Source organism: Molossus molossus, unplaced genomic scaffold (assembly GCF_014108415.1).
Source record: "Molossus molossus isolate mMolMol1 unplaced genomic scaffold, mMolMol1.p scaffold_m16_p_5, whole genome shotgun sequence".
Taxonomy (NCBI): Eukaryota; Metazoa; Chordata; class Mammalia; order Chiroptera; family Molossidae; genus Molossus; species Molossus molossus.
In genome coordinates, this window is record NW_023425388.1 from 71,949,302 (window position 1) to 71,968,094 (window position 18,793).

Below are 18,793 nucleotides of genomic sequence, written 5' to 3' on the forward strand. Positions count from 1 at the left end.
ACAGAACTTATATGCATGTATGCATGAACAATGGACATGGACAGCAAAGCTGGGGACAGGGCAGGGAGGGAGGGGGAGGGGGAATCAGTTGGGGGTAAAAGGAGAAACATCTGTAACAAAAATTAATAAAAAAAAATTTATCAGTCTAAAGAATATAAAATTACTGTTTTTGCAGGCCCAAACTGGTCAAATAGTAACAAGTCCTACATAATATACAAATGTATTCAAATCCTTTTGTAAACTGTTAAAAGTAAAAACACAAGCTAAATAAGCATTCAAAACAAATACTTACAAAATACTCATCACCACAATCAGGATGAAGTTATAGCTTTCCATTTCTTTTTTCTTTCCTACAGATTACACACAAAAAAGGCTGCATTAAAATCAGGATTATGATTACAACTGATAAAATTTTAATTTCATTTGAAAAGAACTAGAAAAGAAAAATTTTAAATTATTTGTAAAGACAAAGTGATTTAGGGTGAACTTCCTGCACCTTTTTATGGTTTCTGACATCAAGAGTAATATGAACCAAATCTATAAAAAGAAAAATTACTTCAGTCCTTCAAATTTGGCCCATATTACAAATTAATTTACTCTAAAATTAAATATGCAATTCAATACATCATGTATGATTTCTAGCTAAGTTCTATCTCTGCAAATAATTTTGAGCTAGGTTTATGTATAATACTTCCCTCCTTAAAAAAATGTTTAAGTCATCTTCACCTGTTCTCTATTGCCCACACTTCTAAATTCCAAAATTAGAGCCATTAACTTAAACATATTTGAAGTAAGAAGTAAGGAGGCCAAAGGAGAGGGAGGTAGGGGTGAGTGATGGTGGCAAAGTCAGGGAGAAACAGGGGACACCTGCAATAATGTCAACATTAAAAATTTTTAGTGAAAAAAAAAAAAGGCTTAGAAGGGAATTTTATAAAGTAGAAGGATGAGAAGGTATTACAGCTTTATAGTTCTGAGAGGGAGAGAATAACAGTAGAGGCAGGATGTCTTCAAATTTGAGAGGATAAAAAGTCAAATTCTATCTTTGCGATTTTGCTGAACTGGCCTTAACGGTATATAAGGATTAAAAACAATCATTGTAGTACGATCAAGGGTAGAGATCAACTGTCTGTACATGCTGGGCAGGGAATGAATGAGCGAAGCGTCCAGCAGCCAGGAAAAATGGTGGATACTGGTGGCCTGCGGACTTGGTCTAATGAAGCAGCTACTGTTAAACTCCAACCAACTATTGCTCTGAAAGGATTTGGGTCCAGAGCTATCAGATCTGAATTTATACACAAAAATTTTCACTTTTTAAAATACCACATGGCCCAATAAAATACTTGTATTGACCATAACACCTGCCCTTTTGCAACTGCTAGAGTCATTTCCTGCTTCATATAAGTAAACTAAAATCTTCCATCTCTGTTTGCCAGATGACAGCTACCTGCAATGTCCTCTTTGGCATCTAAACCCCCATCTCCAGAAGAACGCTGGGAAGAAAGTTTAGGAACTGTTTCTGATGTCCGGTTGAATGTACGCCTTCTCCTTCGTAGGCCACTAAGTTTTCCAGGGTCTTCAATGGACTGACTTAATATAGATTCTTCCATTAACAAATCTGATTCTGAGAAGGAAAAAAATCTTTAGGTGTTGGAGAAACCTTCTCAATTGTAAGATACAGGGGGTTTGGTGGTTGTTTCGTGTTCTATTTGTGTTTTTAAGCCTTGGAAACTTTCTTTAATAATTACTTAGGTTCTTATGGCCTAGATTCAAACCTTACTCTTAATGAAACGTTTTGGAGAGTACAGTGATCCCACAATAAGGCTTCATTATTCTAGGAAGAATGAACTGTATTAATAAATGATGGGATCATAAGAGCAAATTTGCCATGTGCTATATTAAATATTAATGATTTCAGTTATAGAAACAACAGGCTACCCACTTATATTGGATCATTAGAAAAATTTCTAAGATAGATTATGGTACTTGATGGTCAATTTCAAAGGAGTAGCATATAACAGTTCTAATTTACAACAAGGGTTTGCAAAAAAGGAAGCCCTAATAAAGAAAATCTGCAAAAACCTTCATTTTTGTCAATTATTTCAACCTTTTCCTTTACCAGATTTTTTCATTAGCAGCTCATTTCCAGTGTCCAAACTAATTTTTTAGTTTCATTTTCTTTGTTCCTGATTAGGAGTTTAATAATGAAATAACCAAAGAGAAAAGCAAGGAAATTAAATAACCAACAATCTGGAGGATGATAGAGAAATTAACCTGAGTTGACTGACCACCAGCTTTTCTTTAACTAAAATTAATAATGCTCATGTAGGTATTTTTTTTTCTCATGTATATTTTAAGGAATATCCAAACAGAACTACTGTAGTACTCCCCGCAGTCTAGTACCCACCTCCACAAAATTCACACATGTACATGATACCACTGCTTAATGGGCCTGCATAAACCTAGGAAAGCTGCATTGGTAAGGCAGGTATGGGCCTGAGGACTCTCCAAATATTAGCAAGCACAGGCGCATATTTATGATCCAGTACGTAGGCCCTCGCTCCAGTCAGCTTCCTTGGCTCCATGCAGAGTCAGGCGAGTGTGATATCTCCTAACTGTGAGGTTGGGCAAATCATTTAACCTCTTTCTCTGTGTTTCAACATTTCTTATTCAGTAAAATGGGAAAAAAAAATATTAATAGCACCTACCTCACAGTTTTGTAATGAGTTAATATTTATAAAGCACATAGAACAATGTCTGGCATATAGTAAAAAATATATAAGTGTTTGTTAGACCAATGAAAATTAAGTTTGAAGTTCCAAGTGGGGTAGTCACAACCACACTTCAGTGTGAGGCATTCTAACATGATCTACCGGTTTCTGCTATGAATCCAAATGAATAATTAGTCCATTTTGTTAATAGATGCCATTTTTACAAAAATAGATACACTGAGAAATTTACAAACCAAGCTGTTTGAAATAGTCTTCCAATGAACTCCAGGAATTCTTCTCAATTACAGATTTGATAATGGCCCATGGTTGTTTTCTGTATTTCAAATCTGTGGAAACTCTAATAGGATAAGAATAATATTTATTTAAAGAACAGAATTTAGTTATATTAACATTGCAATTTAATATAAGATTGTATTCAGTGGGGAGCTTAAAAAATTCAGTCATTTAGATTATAAAAGAAAATTTGTTTACTGATAATGACTTCTTTCAAAAATTACTGTGTGCTACTAAGAACTTCAAATTTTCCTTCTAAGAACTTGACATTTTATTTCTTTTCTTTCTCTAATCCTGAATTTTCTTTATTTAAATAACAGAAACATCTCAAAGTAAATTCTAAATTTGCTAAATACCTTGTATAAAAAATCTCCAGTGGTCACAAATTAGTTGAAAACTACATTAGCTAAGACTAGGCCAAGCATTTGCTGGCCCATCACTCACTTCAATGAACCAACATTTCTTGTTTCCCACTGCAACAGAGTCGCTCCCTGCTCACTGTGTGCCCCTCAAGAACTCCCAGCCCCCTTGCCATTAAACAGGGTCTGGTGACTAGTTCTGGCCTCTGCACTGTGAGCACAGTTCTACAGCCCTCTCTTCCTGCAGCAGCTGAAACGACACATCCGGGATTGTGTGGCTCGAGGATGTCAAAGCATTCGTGGGCTTGGGCCTTGAGGGAGGAGCCCCTTCCCTCTGCTAACCAACGGTGGACGTGTACTTTGGACAAAGTATAAAGCTTTGTTGTTTAAAGCTACCACTAAGATCTTAGGGTTACTAATATGCTGACTAAAGCACTCCTTTGCAGTAGCTCACCTCAGCCGACATTTCTGCTTTGAAGATGGGATGATATAGTATCTGTTCAGAGTGTAGAAGTAGTCGTGGTAGGGGACATCATGTGTCAGCACTTCTGAATCTACCAAATAAAATTGTGCTTCCCGACTTTCTTTATATAGTGTCTGCCAAAATAAGATAATTTTTTTTGCATGTACATGTTTAATATATCAAATTCCTTGCCCATTCAGAACCTATATATTAGAATTTCTTCTCCGAAACAACAAAAGACATGCAAAGCCTACGTTCAAAGCCAGAAGAGCCTCCATGCTGGCTGTGCTGTCTATGAACTGAGAAGAAAGGACCTGCAGAAATGGTATTTGCTGCCTCTCCATCATTTCATAGTATAATTATTTTTCTTTCTTTCTTTTCTTCTTTATTTATTTTAGAAAGAGAAGAAGGCAGAGGGAGAGAGAGAGAGAAACATCGATGAGAGAGAACATCAATTGGCCACCTCATGCACATCCCCTATTGGGGATTTGGCCCACAACCTGGGCATGTGCCCTGACTGGGAATTGAACTGGTGACCTCTTAGTGCATTGGTTGATGCTCAACCACTGAGCCACACTGGCAGGGCTATTTTTCCTTCTTTTAGGGGAGAGGAGGAGAAAGCAACCATATAATAATCTCTTGTGTTTATTATTAGTTTATACAGAATTTTTAATGTTTCTGTTAGGAAACAATTAAAAAATTACATGAATAAATTAAGGACCCCGCCCCAAAATTCATCAAAGTTTCATAAAACCACCCTTCACCAAAACAAAACACTACTTTCCCTAAACAGGATTTGAAGTGGTTGCTGGCCAAACCTTTCTCATTGTAATCATACCTTTTATACCTATCCTCCAAGATTATCAAAGAATCTCATACCAAAATATCAAAGGTTTCTTAATTGTCTGAAAATCTTTTTTAAAAAAAGTAAGTCCTTTTTAACACTGATGGACAAAACTACAACAGCATGATTAGTTCAGATGTTAATAGACACTTTCAAACTTTTTGCACAACAAATAGACTATACTTCTAACACAAATTGGCCAAACACAAGCTCCACTCTAAAACAGTGCCACACTGGCCCAGAGGAAAGCATCAAATCTCTTATCATCTCTTCCCCATGTCTCACAGCAGCCACCTAGTTATTTGACCCAAACCCTTGACATGATTCTGCAAATCCAAATTCCAGTAGCGTTTTTATTTTATTATTATTTTAATGCTCACCAGAGTACATGCTTCGAGAGAGGAAGGGGAAAGAGAGAGAGAGAGAAACATTGATCGGCTGCCTCCCATATGTGCCCCTACCAGGAATCTAACCTGAAACCCAGGCATGTGTCCTGATCAGGAATTGAACCAGTAACCCTTTGGTGCACAGGACAAAACTCAACCAACTAAGCCATTCCAGCTGGGCCAATGGTGTTCTTTTAAAAACCCATTTATTATTTTTTAAAAAGGTTCAAATATACACAAGAACAGAAATAAAGTATAATGACCCCTCATAAGCTCATCAACCAGCTTCAACATTAACTCCTGCCTGGTCCTGTTTCATCTGTACCCCATTCCCACAATCCCTCCCTACACTCTCCTCCACCACCCTCTGCCTGGCTACATTACTTTTGTTGTTATTGTTGTTAATCCTCACTGGAGGATATTTTTTTTGCATTGACTTTTTTCAGAGAGAGTGGAAAGGAAGGGGTGCCTCCCACCGAGCCCTGACTGTGCCCTTGACTAGGAATCAAACCCAAGACCCCCTGGTGCAAGGGAAGGGGAAGGCAACACTGAACCACTGAACCGTGCCAGCCAGGACTTGGCTGGATTACTTTTAAAGGATATCCCAGACATCAATAGAATTTCACCCATAAACACATAAGCATATCTCTTCAAATTCTTCAGTATGTCTCTTTAAAAGATAAATATTCTTTTCTTTAAAATATAGCTACAATACCATTACACAAACAAAAATCAACAATTCCTTAAATCCCACAAATACCTTTTTTACAGTTGGTTTGTTTGAGTTAAGATTGGGTTGATATGCCTTTTAAAGTCTCTTTTAACCTGTAACAGTTTCTCCTCCCTTTTTTCTTGCCATTTATTTGTTGAAATTGTTTTGTAAGTGGTGACTGGGACAGGCACCTTCTCTCCCCCCACATGCACGATTCTTCTGAACACACGGCAGGGGGGACATACCTGCTTTTCAGTGGCAGCGGTGTACTTGCCAGTGAGCGGATTATTAAGAATGATAGTGTAGGTCATGGTTCTCAGCTGATCACCTCCAGGTTCCACATTCCAAGGGGTGGACACTACATCTAATCACAGCAAACATAAAATGAGTTACTTCTAGAAATTTGAAGGGTATAACTTGAAATGGCATCAAAGAGGTAGTTTTCGAATTATTTAAATTTTTATTTTTGACCAGTCCAAAAGTAAAATTAAATGTTAGGCACTCTTCTTATATGTGATATCCCCCATCGCTAATCTATTTACTTTTAAATTATTGTCTATTAATACACTTTTTGCTTTTCTTGAGAAGATAAAAATAAAAGTTGGTTCATCTGCCGGCTTCTTTTTCAAGTCTCCAGTACCTACAAAGAGAAGTAATGGCACCAGCCTTATCAGAGACCAAACAACACTTCAGCATTCTCATCATTGAGGACAAAACCTTGAAAGACATTTGTCATTATACAACAATGTGGCCTTGATCCCAACTTGTGGAGAAAACATGTCACTGAGAAATCATATAATGTTAATGGCTTATCTGCTGAACTCTTTAATTAAGGAGGGGGTGATAGAATATAAATAACTATATAAACCTATATAGCACAAGCTATAGGATAATCTCTCTGTATTTATGGCAAAATCTTGGTCAAAATTTTCTTTCATTTGATTAGCAACAACACAGTGAGTAAAAACCACACTTTGAACAGAAGTATAGCACTTTAGAACATAGTGCTATACAGCAAAGCTCATTTTACAATCCAAAGACTAGGAAAGTATAGGTAACAGCACCATGAACTCTATTCAAAGATCTGACTAAATCATCTAGTGCTGTTAACACAAATGGACTTGGGCGATTAGTATGTCTGGCTGCTATTCATCAGCATCCTTAAATATAGGAGCCCTCATCTAACCCATTACCTATCATCAAAGGAATGAAGCCAGGCATTATGATCTATCCAATTTTACTCCATTTCTGTCATATAACTAGGCCTCGGGATTTAATAAGGGTTCCTAAAGCTGCCTTTTGAGTATCTGGAAAAATCTTACAACTAAATTTAAAAAGCAGCATCACAAACCATGAAATTTATCATCTAGAATTTGCTATACAAATGGTTTATTTACATGAAAGATATAAAATTCTAAAATACTATTCAAAGGTTACTTTGGTCCTATGTCAACCTGTTTTAAACAAATAATCCATTGTGAATCAGCAATAGAATTTAAAGATATTGTTGAATTCTGCTGTTAAAAACTGCACATTATTCAACAAAGCAGTCATCAACAAGGATAAAAGAATTATCTTCCACTAGTAGTATCACCAATGTTATCAACAAGCCTTTTGAACATCATGCACCATGACATCATCCAATTAACAACTTGGAAAAGTCAAGCCCCCCAATACCTGAGTAAAGCTCATCAAGGTATAAAAAATTAGGGATGAAATTTTAAGAAAAATGGCAACAGCATACAAAAAAGACACATGAGCCATTTTGATATATTGAATTGAAATAATAAAAATCAGGAATTTCAGAACAAATGAATAATCCTTTGATGTAATAAAGTTTTAAAACTGGTGAGTCTTCACACCCATTAGGATGGCTATTATCACACACAAAAATGAAAATACCAAGTTGTCAAGGATGTGGAGACACTGGAACCTTTGCATTGCTGGTGGGAATGTAAAATGATGTCACCACTCTGGAAAACAGTATGACAGTTCCTCAAAAAATTAAACACAGAATTACCTTATGATTCAGCAATTCCACTCTTAGGTATATACCCAAAGAAACTGAAGGCAGGTACTCAAACAGATACGTGTACATCAGTGTTCGCAGCGGCATTATTTACAACAACCAAAAAGTGGAAACAACTCAAAACTTCATCAATATAAGAATGGATAAGCAAAATGTGGTCTATACAGACAATGGAATATGACTCGGCCTTAAAAAGGAATGAAATTCTGACGCATGCTCTAACATGGATAAACCTTGAAGACATTATGGTTAAGTAAAACAAGCCAGTAACAAAGGATTCTAGTTATGGGAGGTACACAGAGGAGTCGAATGAAAAGCGAGAGAAAGTAGAAGGGCGGTCGCCAGCAGCTGGGAGGAAGGGACAATGGGTAGTTCTGTTTAAAGGACACAGAGCTTCACTTTGGGAAGATGACAGACTTCTGCAGCTGGTGGTGGTGATGGCCGCACAGCAATGTAAATGTCGGATGCCACTGAATTGTAAACTTCAAAATGGTAAAATGGTATGTCTTATCTTCTGTACATTTTACCACAATTAAAAAAAATTGGTGAATCTACATGATAGGTATATGCGATTTATTATACTATTCATGTACTTTTCTGAAGATTTATACTTTTTTCAAAGTTAAAAAGTTGAATAAAAAGACAAAAGTGAGCTTTGAAGTACAGAAATAGTCATACAACTGTAAAGAAAGAATACCTATTTAAAAGCTCCCTAATTAAAAAATAATAATTAGCCCTGGCCAGTTTGGCTCAGCGGTTAGAACGTTGGCCCTCGGACCAAGGGGTCTTGGGTTCGATTCCAGTGAAGAGCACGTACCTCAGTTGCGGTTTGGTCCCTGGCCCTGGTCAGGGTCATGAGGGAGGCCACCAATTGATGTGTCTCTCTCACATCGATGTCTCTCTCTCTTTCCGCCCTCCCTCACTCCCTCCCACTCTATCTGAAAATCAGTGGATGATGATTAAAAATAAATAAATAAAATTATTAGATCCAGTAGTAACCATATTAGTGCTGAATTAGATTAAATCTACAAATAACTACTGAAAATTTTTTTCACTAAATCCATGATATTTTTTGAAAGAAGCATTTGAAACCCATTGTTGAGAAGTATAACTGATTACCATGTAACAAGTTCAGAAGGCAGCATAATGGTATGCAATCATAAGCACATTATCTCTTTTGGAAGAAACCTTCTGAGTAATTCAGGTCTAAATAACAATATGCCTATAACTGTTTAGATTTATAATTAGCCAGGAGACTTTGCTTCCCAAAGCCACTTATACCACCAGAGAGCACATATATTCATCTACACTGAAGCCAGATGTGATATCGGACACTAAATGCAGTCATGATTCAAAAAGCAAACTTAATTTAGGAATAACATGCTAGCCCCTTGTGAACCTTTGCAGCCATAAAATAGCAGTGCAGTATCAACAGGCTTCATCTTAGAAAATTTAAACAAATAATGTATCCAACTCTTCTGAAATATCAAGTTCCCCAGGTAGACATGAATAGCAAGAAAATACAAAATAGATTCAGAACAGATATAATAAATGATTTTTAACTATGAAGTTCTTAATATAATCACAAGACTATAATAGCTATCAGTAGAAAATGCTTTGCTACTTTACTATGAATAATAAACAATTATTTTTTGTACCGAGAATTGGTGGATATTTGGGCTTTTTTTTTTAGTTTTGGGGCATTATAAATAATGCTGCTCTGAATAATAGTACATATCATTCAGAGTACATATGTACCCATTTGTGAAGGATATATGCCTCGTAGTAGAATTGCTGAGTCAGACAGAATGCATGTGATCAGCTCTAGTATATTCTGCCAAACCATATTGCAAAGCGATTTCACCAATTTACACTCTACTAGCATCCAGCTGTTCCACAGTGCAGCCCTTTACAATGGGTTCAACCCAACTGAACTGCTACATTAATAAATAAATGGAGTTCTAGTTTTCAAAGGGTCTGAACTGAACTGTAGGTAGGATCTGACTAATTGGACAACTATATTGTTTACATGTGAGTTTAACCAAAACACATAAATACTAGTTTATATATCATCAAAATAAAGTCAGAACCTGCTAAACTTTCCTCCTGACAACATAAACCAATTTATATAGGCTCAACCCTCTAAAGATAATAAAATCTTCCCAAATTTGTCATTAGATAAGAATGCAAGAACCAACCTATTATATTTCTAGAATTGGCAAATCTCTGCATAAAGCGTGAACTGGTGAAGAGCAATTCAAACATTTTCTCAGCACTGATGTGAAAAACACGGTTGATATAAAGTCTTCCACGAAGATCTTTCTCAGGAATATTTTCTGGGGGGAAAAAAAAACACAACATAGAACCAAAAGGGAAGAAATCCAGGAAAGGTAATTTCAAGGTTTGGTTTTGTCCACTTGTTTTTGATACAAAATAGTTTTTTAAATGTGATTACAGTGATCAGCACATTCAGGGCACTAATAAAACTCTAAATTGGTGTTACATACATATGTATGATGAATAACTAACTATACATAAGAGGATATAGTTAACTATGATGATCAATATTTCAGTTGTCAATACCCAAAAAGATAAAGAAATATTTAACTTGAATGACATCAAACTCCCATAATGTATCGCTCAAAAGACTACAGTGATACCTCGGTTCTCGAACATAATTCGTTCCAGGAGGACGGTCGAGAACCAAATTGTTCGAGAACCGAAGCAATGAAACCCAATAGGAAATAATGGAAACTGGATTAATTCGTTCCAAGCCCCAGAAAATGCCTATTTACTGGCCTAATTTGTATATAATATGTAGAAAAACATAAGTCTCAACAAGAAATAAAAGTGTACAGTATGTCTAAGGGTTAAATTCAGTGTAAAGCGTGACTCTCTCCACAAAGCGTGACTCTCTCTCTGCACTCACACTGAACACGCAAGCAAGGCGCGCTGGGCCGAATGAACGCCATTCGGCTCAACTCGGCTCATCTCGGAAGTTCGAGTTCCAAATATTTGTTCGGATTCCAAGACAAAAGTTTCTCGAATCCCCTGGTCGAATACTGATTTGGTTGAAATCCGAGGCGTTCGAGAACCGAGGTATCACTGTATTTCAAAGGGGACAAGGGCAGGACTGATGCACAGAACGGCACCCGCCACAGCTCTTAGGCCCACTCTGAATGCTCGTACATTCAGTATGCACACATTCACGAATGGTTCTATCTGCTGCGCTCACTCACTTGCTAGCCTCGAATATGATTTCAAACTTGACTTAAAGCTGCTCCCCAAGGCAAGTAGCATTGTATTCACAACCTATTCTTAATATCACACATTAAAATAATAAATCCTTCTGGAAAGTACGCTTCAAAGCTAAATCATGTTCAGTGGAATATTACATTTTTCTGGGAACCTGATAATGACAAAGAGGTTGAAAACTACTGGCTGCCACTGAAGCAGCAGTGTCTGCCACCTCTCCTCATAGTCCTAGGAAACATTCAATAAAATAGCTCATGCTTGCCCTGGCTGGCTTGGTTCAGTGGTTAGAGCATCAGGCCGTGGACCAAAGAGTCACAGGTTCGATTCTGGTCAAGGGCATGTACCTCCGTTGCAGTTTGTCACTGGCCTGGTCGGGGTCATGTGGGAGGTGACCAATTGATATGTCTCTCTCACATCGATGTCTCTCTCTCTCTCTCCCCCCCCCCCTTCCTCCCTCCCTCCCCCTCTATCTGAAGATAAATGGAAGAATATCCTTGGGTGAGGATGTTTTTAAAAAGCCCATGCTTGTATGGCGCTCACTATATGCCACGCATTGTGCTAAGCACCTTACAAGTATCCACTCACGCTCAGAACAACCCTGAGAGATAAGTGGTGTCACCATCATTTCCACTGTATAGATGAGCACACTGAGGCATGGAGAGACTCGCCAAAGCCCCACGGCTAGTGACTGACAGAATTGGAACTGGAATTCACTCCAGCTTCCAAGCACAGATACTTAAACTCTATTTTATACTTTCAGGAGTTTGACTTAGAAAAATCAAAAAGAAAAGAAAAGATAGCTAGAAATAGGAGCTTAAAGTAAAGAAAACACAGCAAAGCAATCCAATATGAAATTTGAGTGATTTCAGGACTGGGGTTATTTGTTACTTCAAGGATTATGCCCCATCAATACAGAATGGGAACTGTGACCAAGTATTTCAGAAATCAAGCTCTAAGAAGTGTCTGTGCAGAGCGCCTGTCAGTATTACACCAGGGGACGCAGTCTGGGAAAGTAAAGGACTGGTCTAAGAATCAGAAAAACTCTTCTAGCTCTGCCTTCATCCCAACTATTGCTTTTTCTCCCTCATTAAATCATTTGTGTCTCTCTACTTTGCTACGGGTGCACAGAACTTAGAGATATCAAGTAAATATTGATTTACCTTCTTCTTGCAACAAAGCTATTCACCGCAACTTCAAATAGTGGCTCCTTCTGCATAGAAATGAATCACGGAAACTAGGCAATTTGCTGAGGTTTTGTGAGGCAGCTTCCCAATTAGGCTTGATATATAGCTTTTCTGACATAGAAGTACTTATGTTCATTGTAAAGGTAATTCAGATGTTCACAAAGAAAGCAAACAAGTACAAGTGATTTTATTGGTCCTGCTCATTTCTTCACAGAACTTATTCCAACTTATCTATCTATCTATCTATCTATCTATCTATATGTTTATATAATTTTTTTTTTTTTTTTTTTGGTACGTGCCCCTAGTGGGAACCAAACCCGGGACTCTCTGGTCTGCAGGCCAACACTCCAATCACTGAACCAAACCAGCCAGGGCTGTAATTATATTTTTGTCGGCTTATTGACTTGGTCATTGTCTTGCTCCTGCATTGAACTCTAAGTTCCATGTGAGTAGGGACCATATTGATCTTATTTGATTTTATTTATGATTATTATTATTTTGGTTAATCTTCACTCAAGAATGTTTTTTCCACTGATTTCTAGAGACAGTGGAAGGCGAGGGGTCGGGGGGGCGGGCATTGATGTGAGAGAGACACATCAATTGTCTGCCTCCTGATGGCTGCCTCCTGATCATGCCCCACCTGGGGCCAGGTATTGAACCTGCAACCCAGGTATGTGCCCTTGACCAGGAATCAGTCAAATCTGAGACCCTTTGGTCCATGGGCAGACAGTCTAACCACCTAACCACACAAGCCAGGGCGGGTCCATGTTGATTTTAAACACCAATGTATGTATGTGCTTGGCACATAGTAAGTATTAAATAACTATTTTTGATTGAATAAGTGGTTATTATGGTCTATTTTTATTTATATAACTTTGAATTTACAACTATACTTTTTAACATTGGTGAGTAATTTTAGATGTACAATTAACTAAATTAGGCTTTAACCCCACCCCCACCCCGGTAATGTCCTTTTCTGTACTAGGATCCAACCTAAAATATCACGTTGTATTTAGTTATATCTCATTAGTCTCCTCCAATCTATGACTGTCCCTCCTTTCTTTCTTCTTTTTCAAAGGCCTTAACACATTTGAAAAACACTGGTCAGATATTTTATAGCATGTCACTCAATCTGGGTTCATCTGAGTTTTTTTCATGATTAAAACAGGGTTGTGGATTTGGGGTAAGAACACCACAAAGGTGAAGTGCCCTTCACATCAAACTGGGGGTGGGGGTGGGGGTGGGGGTACACATGTCAACATGATTTGTGATGATGCTAACTTTGATCACTTGGTTAGGGTGATGTCTGGCAGGTTTCTCCATTGCAGAGATACTATTTTCCCCTCCCATATTCTGTCTATTAGAAATGAGTCACTAAGTTCAGCCCATACTCAAGGACAGGAGATTTAAAGCTCCAGCTCCTGGAAGGGGTAGTACCTACATACATTGTTTGGAGCACTGTGAGAAAGATTTGTGCTTTATTCAATCATTTATATCAGTATGAACTCAGGAGTAGTTATTTTATTCTCTAGGTTATAATCCAATACTATAATCATTTATTTTGTTGCTCAAACATTTTTACTTGGCTATCAGGAGCTCTTTCAGGTTGACTCCTGTGTCCGTTTGTCATGCACTATATGTTCTGGCACTACAAGACAGCCTAGGCTCATTTCGTATATTCCCCACCCAGCCCTAGAAGCAGCCATTTCTCTGAGGAACCCTGGAAAAGTAAACTTCTTGTTCACATTTAAGAAGGAAACAAATCACACTCAAATAGGTATTTTAATATAATATTTTCATATTTCATTTAAGCTTCCTTATGAAATAAACTATTCTGTATTATAACAGATACAAATAGAATTTGTGGTATCACTAAAGGAAATTAACAATAATACCTCTTGTATGTAAATGTGTTCAAAGAAGTAAGGGTATAAACTAAACTATTTCTACCTGGGATTATTTATGCATGAAATTCATATTTCAAAGCTTCCTATCCAAGTAACATCACCAACAGCACTGCTGTGACATATTAAGCTAGCAGCTGATATTTTAAATGGGGAATGGAACACAGCTCAACGTAGTAGCGGCTACCTTTTCCAATAAAGAAAAAATACCATTTCAAACACATCAGTTTGAAAGTGCCAATGGAAATGGTAGGGGAAGTGAGACAGATACATCTGAAAAGGACGTGGACATAAATAAAACTGAAACAAATGGTGATAGTGTTTTGAAGGTGCTTGGAAAATGTAGTAGGTAGGTTTGCAAGAAAAGCAGGTGATTTGGAGTTTAACCGAGTGACTGAGGACACAGTCTGTTAAATCTTCTTCCTTTTCTAAAAACTGGTGACCAGCTGTCTTCTTGACTCGATTGAGGGCTTTCTTCACACCTGGACAACCACATTCGATTTGAGAGCACTGTTCAGAAACCTGACTTGGGTAACAGTGCCTGGGTTACCCCTGCTCAGCTGCTCCCTGACATGCTAGACTATCTCACGGCTTTTCTCTGGCTTTCCCCAGAGGTCTACTTGTCTTCACCTTTATTAATTAATAAGCACCACTTGATATTCTGATTCCTGTTTCTCTTTGCACGGCTTTGCCTCTAATTCATCTTGTTCTGTCAGATGTAGATCATGGATTCCAATTTTGCTATTTTTAGGCACTCCTCCCCCCACTTAATCTTTGCCTTAGTTTCCATTCTCGGCATAAGTCACTTTGGTTAGGAAACCCTATCACACCAAGTTCTTACCCCAGCTATACAAAACTAAATTTAACTTCCATCACATGACACAGGCCAGGTTTCTCAAGCCATGAGCTAGTTTGTCCCCTTCCACTCAAGGCTCTACCTCCTGGGGCAAATGTTTCACAGACTGCCCTTGGCATGACAGAACAGGGCAGGTAGATGTAAATCCTGATAGCAACAGAAATATTAGATCCTTGGAAACACAACCATAATGTCCTTGTACTTGTGGATGTAGTCACACTGTGTCTACTCATATTCATTTGCCAGGAAACTCCCAGTATCTTCTCAAATGCTCTGAACTCCTCCCCCAAAGTAGGCAAATAGTAAGCTAAGGAAAGTCTATTCAGCAACAACCCTGCGAAACCAAGTTCTGTGGCTTTTTCTGTGAATTATTACATATCAAAGTTTTAAATGAGTAATACGTTTAACACAATGCTTAGCGTTTTGTTCTGCAGCTGGAGGCCCAGAACCCACTTCTGGAAGTACAGAAATATCCCTAAAAAAGGCACCCTTCATTCTTGGTGGGTCTGAACTGCCCAGTGTACACTAACAACAAGAAAAGATAAGCTATGCACAGCAGATTCTCGGCTTTCCCTATCTGGGCTCCAGTTAAACTCCACTTCAAGGGAACTGTGCTAGAAATTACTTCAGGTCCCTCCACGAGGTAGTTCATGGTGCTTTGTTGATTCCTCTCAAGTTTACATGGGTCTAAGAAGTCTCTATATCAAAATAGTCCATTACCTCCCTCCCAAAGATTATAGGCTATATGTAGTAGAAAAGAAATCCTCTCATTTTCTCATTCAACCTGCTCACAATAGTAGATCAAAATACTATTATTTTAAATTAAGTGAGGCTTGGTTTAAAGTAATCTGCCATTTACTTAGCTCCCTCAAATCCCCACACACATTTCCAAATTTCTTGGCATGGTTTACTCCTCTTGACCTTTCCCATCATCTCCTCAGTTCATGGACTTCAAGCATTCTCTTAACCTCATAACTTACAGAAACAAAACAAGAGTTTCATTATAAAACCCACTTAATATGTTTGATAAGCCCGAGATTTTGGAACCTGCTTAGGGAAAGCAACAGGAATACTGGATTTATCAAGTGATGATCTAATAAAAAAAAAATGCCATCCCATACACCTTCATGAAAACCTGTACAAACAGAAGGCTGAATGTTGCTTGGAAGATGTCACTGCTGGAGAGCCCAACGGTATCTTTAAAGAAGCGCCAGCAAGGAGCAAAATGTGATCGGGGTTCACTGTTACTCTTTATTTCTAGATATGAACACAGCTGATACAAATTTTTATGTTATGCTTTATGTAACCTATCATTAATGTTAATTTTATAGGAACTCAATAAGGAAACTACTTTTTTTGTTTTTAATCCTCACCCAAGGATATTTTTTTCTCTTTATCTTCAGATAGAGTGGGAGAAAGAGAGAGGGAGAGAAAGGGAGAGAGAGAAACATCCACATAAGAGGGACACATCGACTGGCTGCCTCCCGCACCACCAGGCCGGGGATGAACTACAACCAAGGTACTTGCCCTTGGCTGGAATCAAACCCACGACTCATTGGTCCACAGGCCAACACTCTAACTGCTGAGCCAAATCAGCCAGGACAAGGAAACTACTTTTGAAGCACTATTGTTATAAAAGAGCAAATGAGAAAGGGAAAAAGAATCCTTGTTTCAGCGTCACTTACCTATCTGGCCACTGGGTGCCAGAGTAGATCTTCCTAAAGTCAGGGGTTCAGCTAGGCAGGGGACAACTAATTCATACCTGCTGTCTACCAAAGCATGAATGGTAAGAACACCAGGAGTCTAGTCATTTCTGGGGCTGGATCCATTTAAAATCCTCTCAACTATCTTTTCAAAAGAACTCAACAACTGTCTTCTTAATGTAGCCTGTGATGTCTAGAAAATAGAGCAGTTTTATTTATGTTTTGAAGAGCATGGATTAATTTTATTACAGATACTTCAGGCCCAGCAGTGTGGCTCAGTGGTTGAGCGTCGACCCATGCACCAAGAGGTAGCTGGTTCCATTCCTGGTCAGGGTATGTGCCCAGATTGTGGGCCCAAACCCCTGTGTGGGGCATGCAGGAGGCGGCCAGTCGACATTCTCTCTTATAGCATGTTTCTCTCTCTCTCTCTCTCTCTCTCTAAAAAATCAATAAAGAAAAAAAAAATTAAAAAAACAAACAAACAGATACTTCACGGTTCCCAAACCAAGGTCTAATCTGATTTGGATTGGGTTTTCATGGACTTAGTATTGGTTTAGTTAAATTTGGATTTGTTTTTAGATTTGGACTTGATTTGGATTGGATCTAGATTTGACTGGGATTCAGTCTAGATTTTCACAGATTTGTTTTTCATGATAGTAAAAGACGTCAGGTCTAACCTGAACCAGGTCTAACCTGAACCAGGTCTAACCTGAACAGCAACTAGACAAGCACATACACCATGTCCCGCAGATCCAAACTGCACTGTCCCCGGTACTATTCTGAGCCCAGCTGGTAGGAAAGCAGGCATGGAAAAAACCCAGACATCGTTCCCATTCCTGAACTTCAAAGTATTTCCCAAAGTATCCCTTCTCCACTGGCTTCAATGTTAATCTTACAGTTAAAAGAAAAAAAAGTCCTTAAAATGCTCCCTTAATAACAAGCCCCTGGTTATTGGTATTAACTTAGAGAAAGTAGAGAGAACATGATTTGCTATAATTCCTTTAAGCAACTGCTTTTTATTTTTATTCTCTACTTTCACACCTCTCTCTCCCTCTCTCTTATTTTGGGTGGTTAAAAGAAAGTATAATCATAATGTAACAGATTTTTATTGAGCTTTGCTTTCCCACTGCCGCTCCACCTACCTCCATTGACGTAAGCCTTGGAATTTAAACAGCTAAATGCGACAGAGATTTTCAAATTCCAGGCTCTGGAAACTGGAGATGAGTGAGATTTCGCAGCCTCTTCCCTTTTTTTAGTTATTTATAGAGAGAGACTGTACCTAATGCAACTAAATTCTCAATCTGCATACAATGAATACAAAGATTAACATTAAAAGACATACTGAAATTTTATTAAACTTTCTAAGAAATTCTTTACCTTCATCAACAGAATCTGAAGTGCTGCTTTTGTCCAGAGAAAGATACTCGTTTTTATTCAAGTCCAGTGATTTTGAAGGCACTCCACTTAACCTCTTTTCTGAAGTTAGTGAAGGACTCTTTTTGGTCTGTTTCTCATTTTGGGCTTCCTCTTTCCCTAACTCCTAAAAGACAAAGAATCTAGTTAAAAAAAATAAAACAAATTATAGCCTTAGATTTTACAGTGAGATCTTTAATAATAAAGACACTTTGAAATACGTTTGAAAATGTATTTGTTATTTTTGCATCACATTTCCAATTCAGTCCATAAAACATTGGCAAATATTATATGTTATTCTAAAGTCATCTTCTTAAACAGTAATGAATAATAAACTTATGAAGAACATCATATAAAAAACTTACAGAGAGTTAACATCATGAGAATCACTTAATCGGAAGGGAAAGAAGGCCAAGAACAAAATAATGGAACTTTCGGTTCTTTGGGGTGGGCAAGGGAGAGGAGTAAAACCCAGTTAGTTTCCCCAGATGATACCTGCCCCATCATCTCAAGAAGAAAACTCACCCATCTCTCAAGACCAGTAACTAAAGGGGAAAGAGAAAGAAAATAGAGAGATAAAAGTCACATAAGGGTACAGTGGGGGAGAGAGGATTAAAAGGAAAAATTAATTTCACTGCAAACTCATAACATGGCTGTCTCTGCTGTGAAGGGACTAAGAGATT

The 18,793-nt window shown here is 37.9% G+C and overlaps 1 protein-coding gene across 3 annotated transcripts in view; it reads right to left on the reverse strand.

The window, feature by feature from the left end:
* GRAMD1C (GRAM domain containing 1C) overlaps positions 1–18,793 on the reverse strand; it is a 75,259-nt gene that overhangs the window by 12,030 nt on the left and 44,436 nt on the right. For 2 of the 3 annotated variants that reach the window (XM_036243459.1, XM_036243460.1), the window contains 8 exons: positions 18,075–18,237; positions 9,994–10,131; positions 6,335–6,406; positions 6,012–6,130; positions 3,816–3,958; positions 2,963–3,066; positions 1,445–1,621; positions 293–350 (listed from right to left, as the gene is read on the reverse strand). In XM_036243459.1, coding sequence (XP_036099352.1) covers positions 293–350; positions 1,445–1,621; positions 2,963–3,066; positions 3,816–3,958; positions 6,012–6,130; positions 6,335–6,406; positions 9,994–10,131; positions 18,075–18,237 — 974 coding nt within the window. The remainder of the gene's footprint in view (positions 1–292; positions 351–1,444; positions 1,622–2,962; positions 3,067–3,815; positions 3,959–6,011; positions 6,131–6,334; positions 6,407–9,993; positions 10,132–18,074; positions 18,238–18,793) is intronic. The other variant, XM_036243461.1, reaches the window with a different exon arrangement.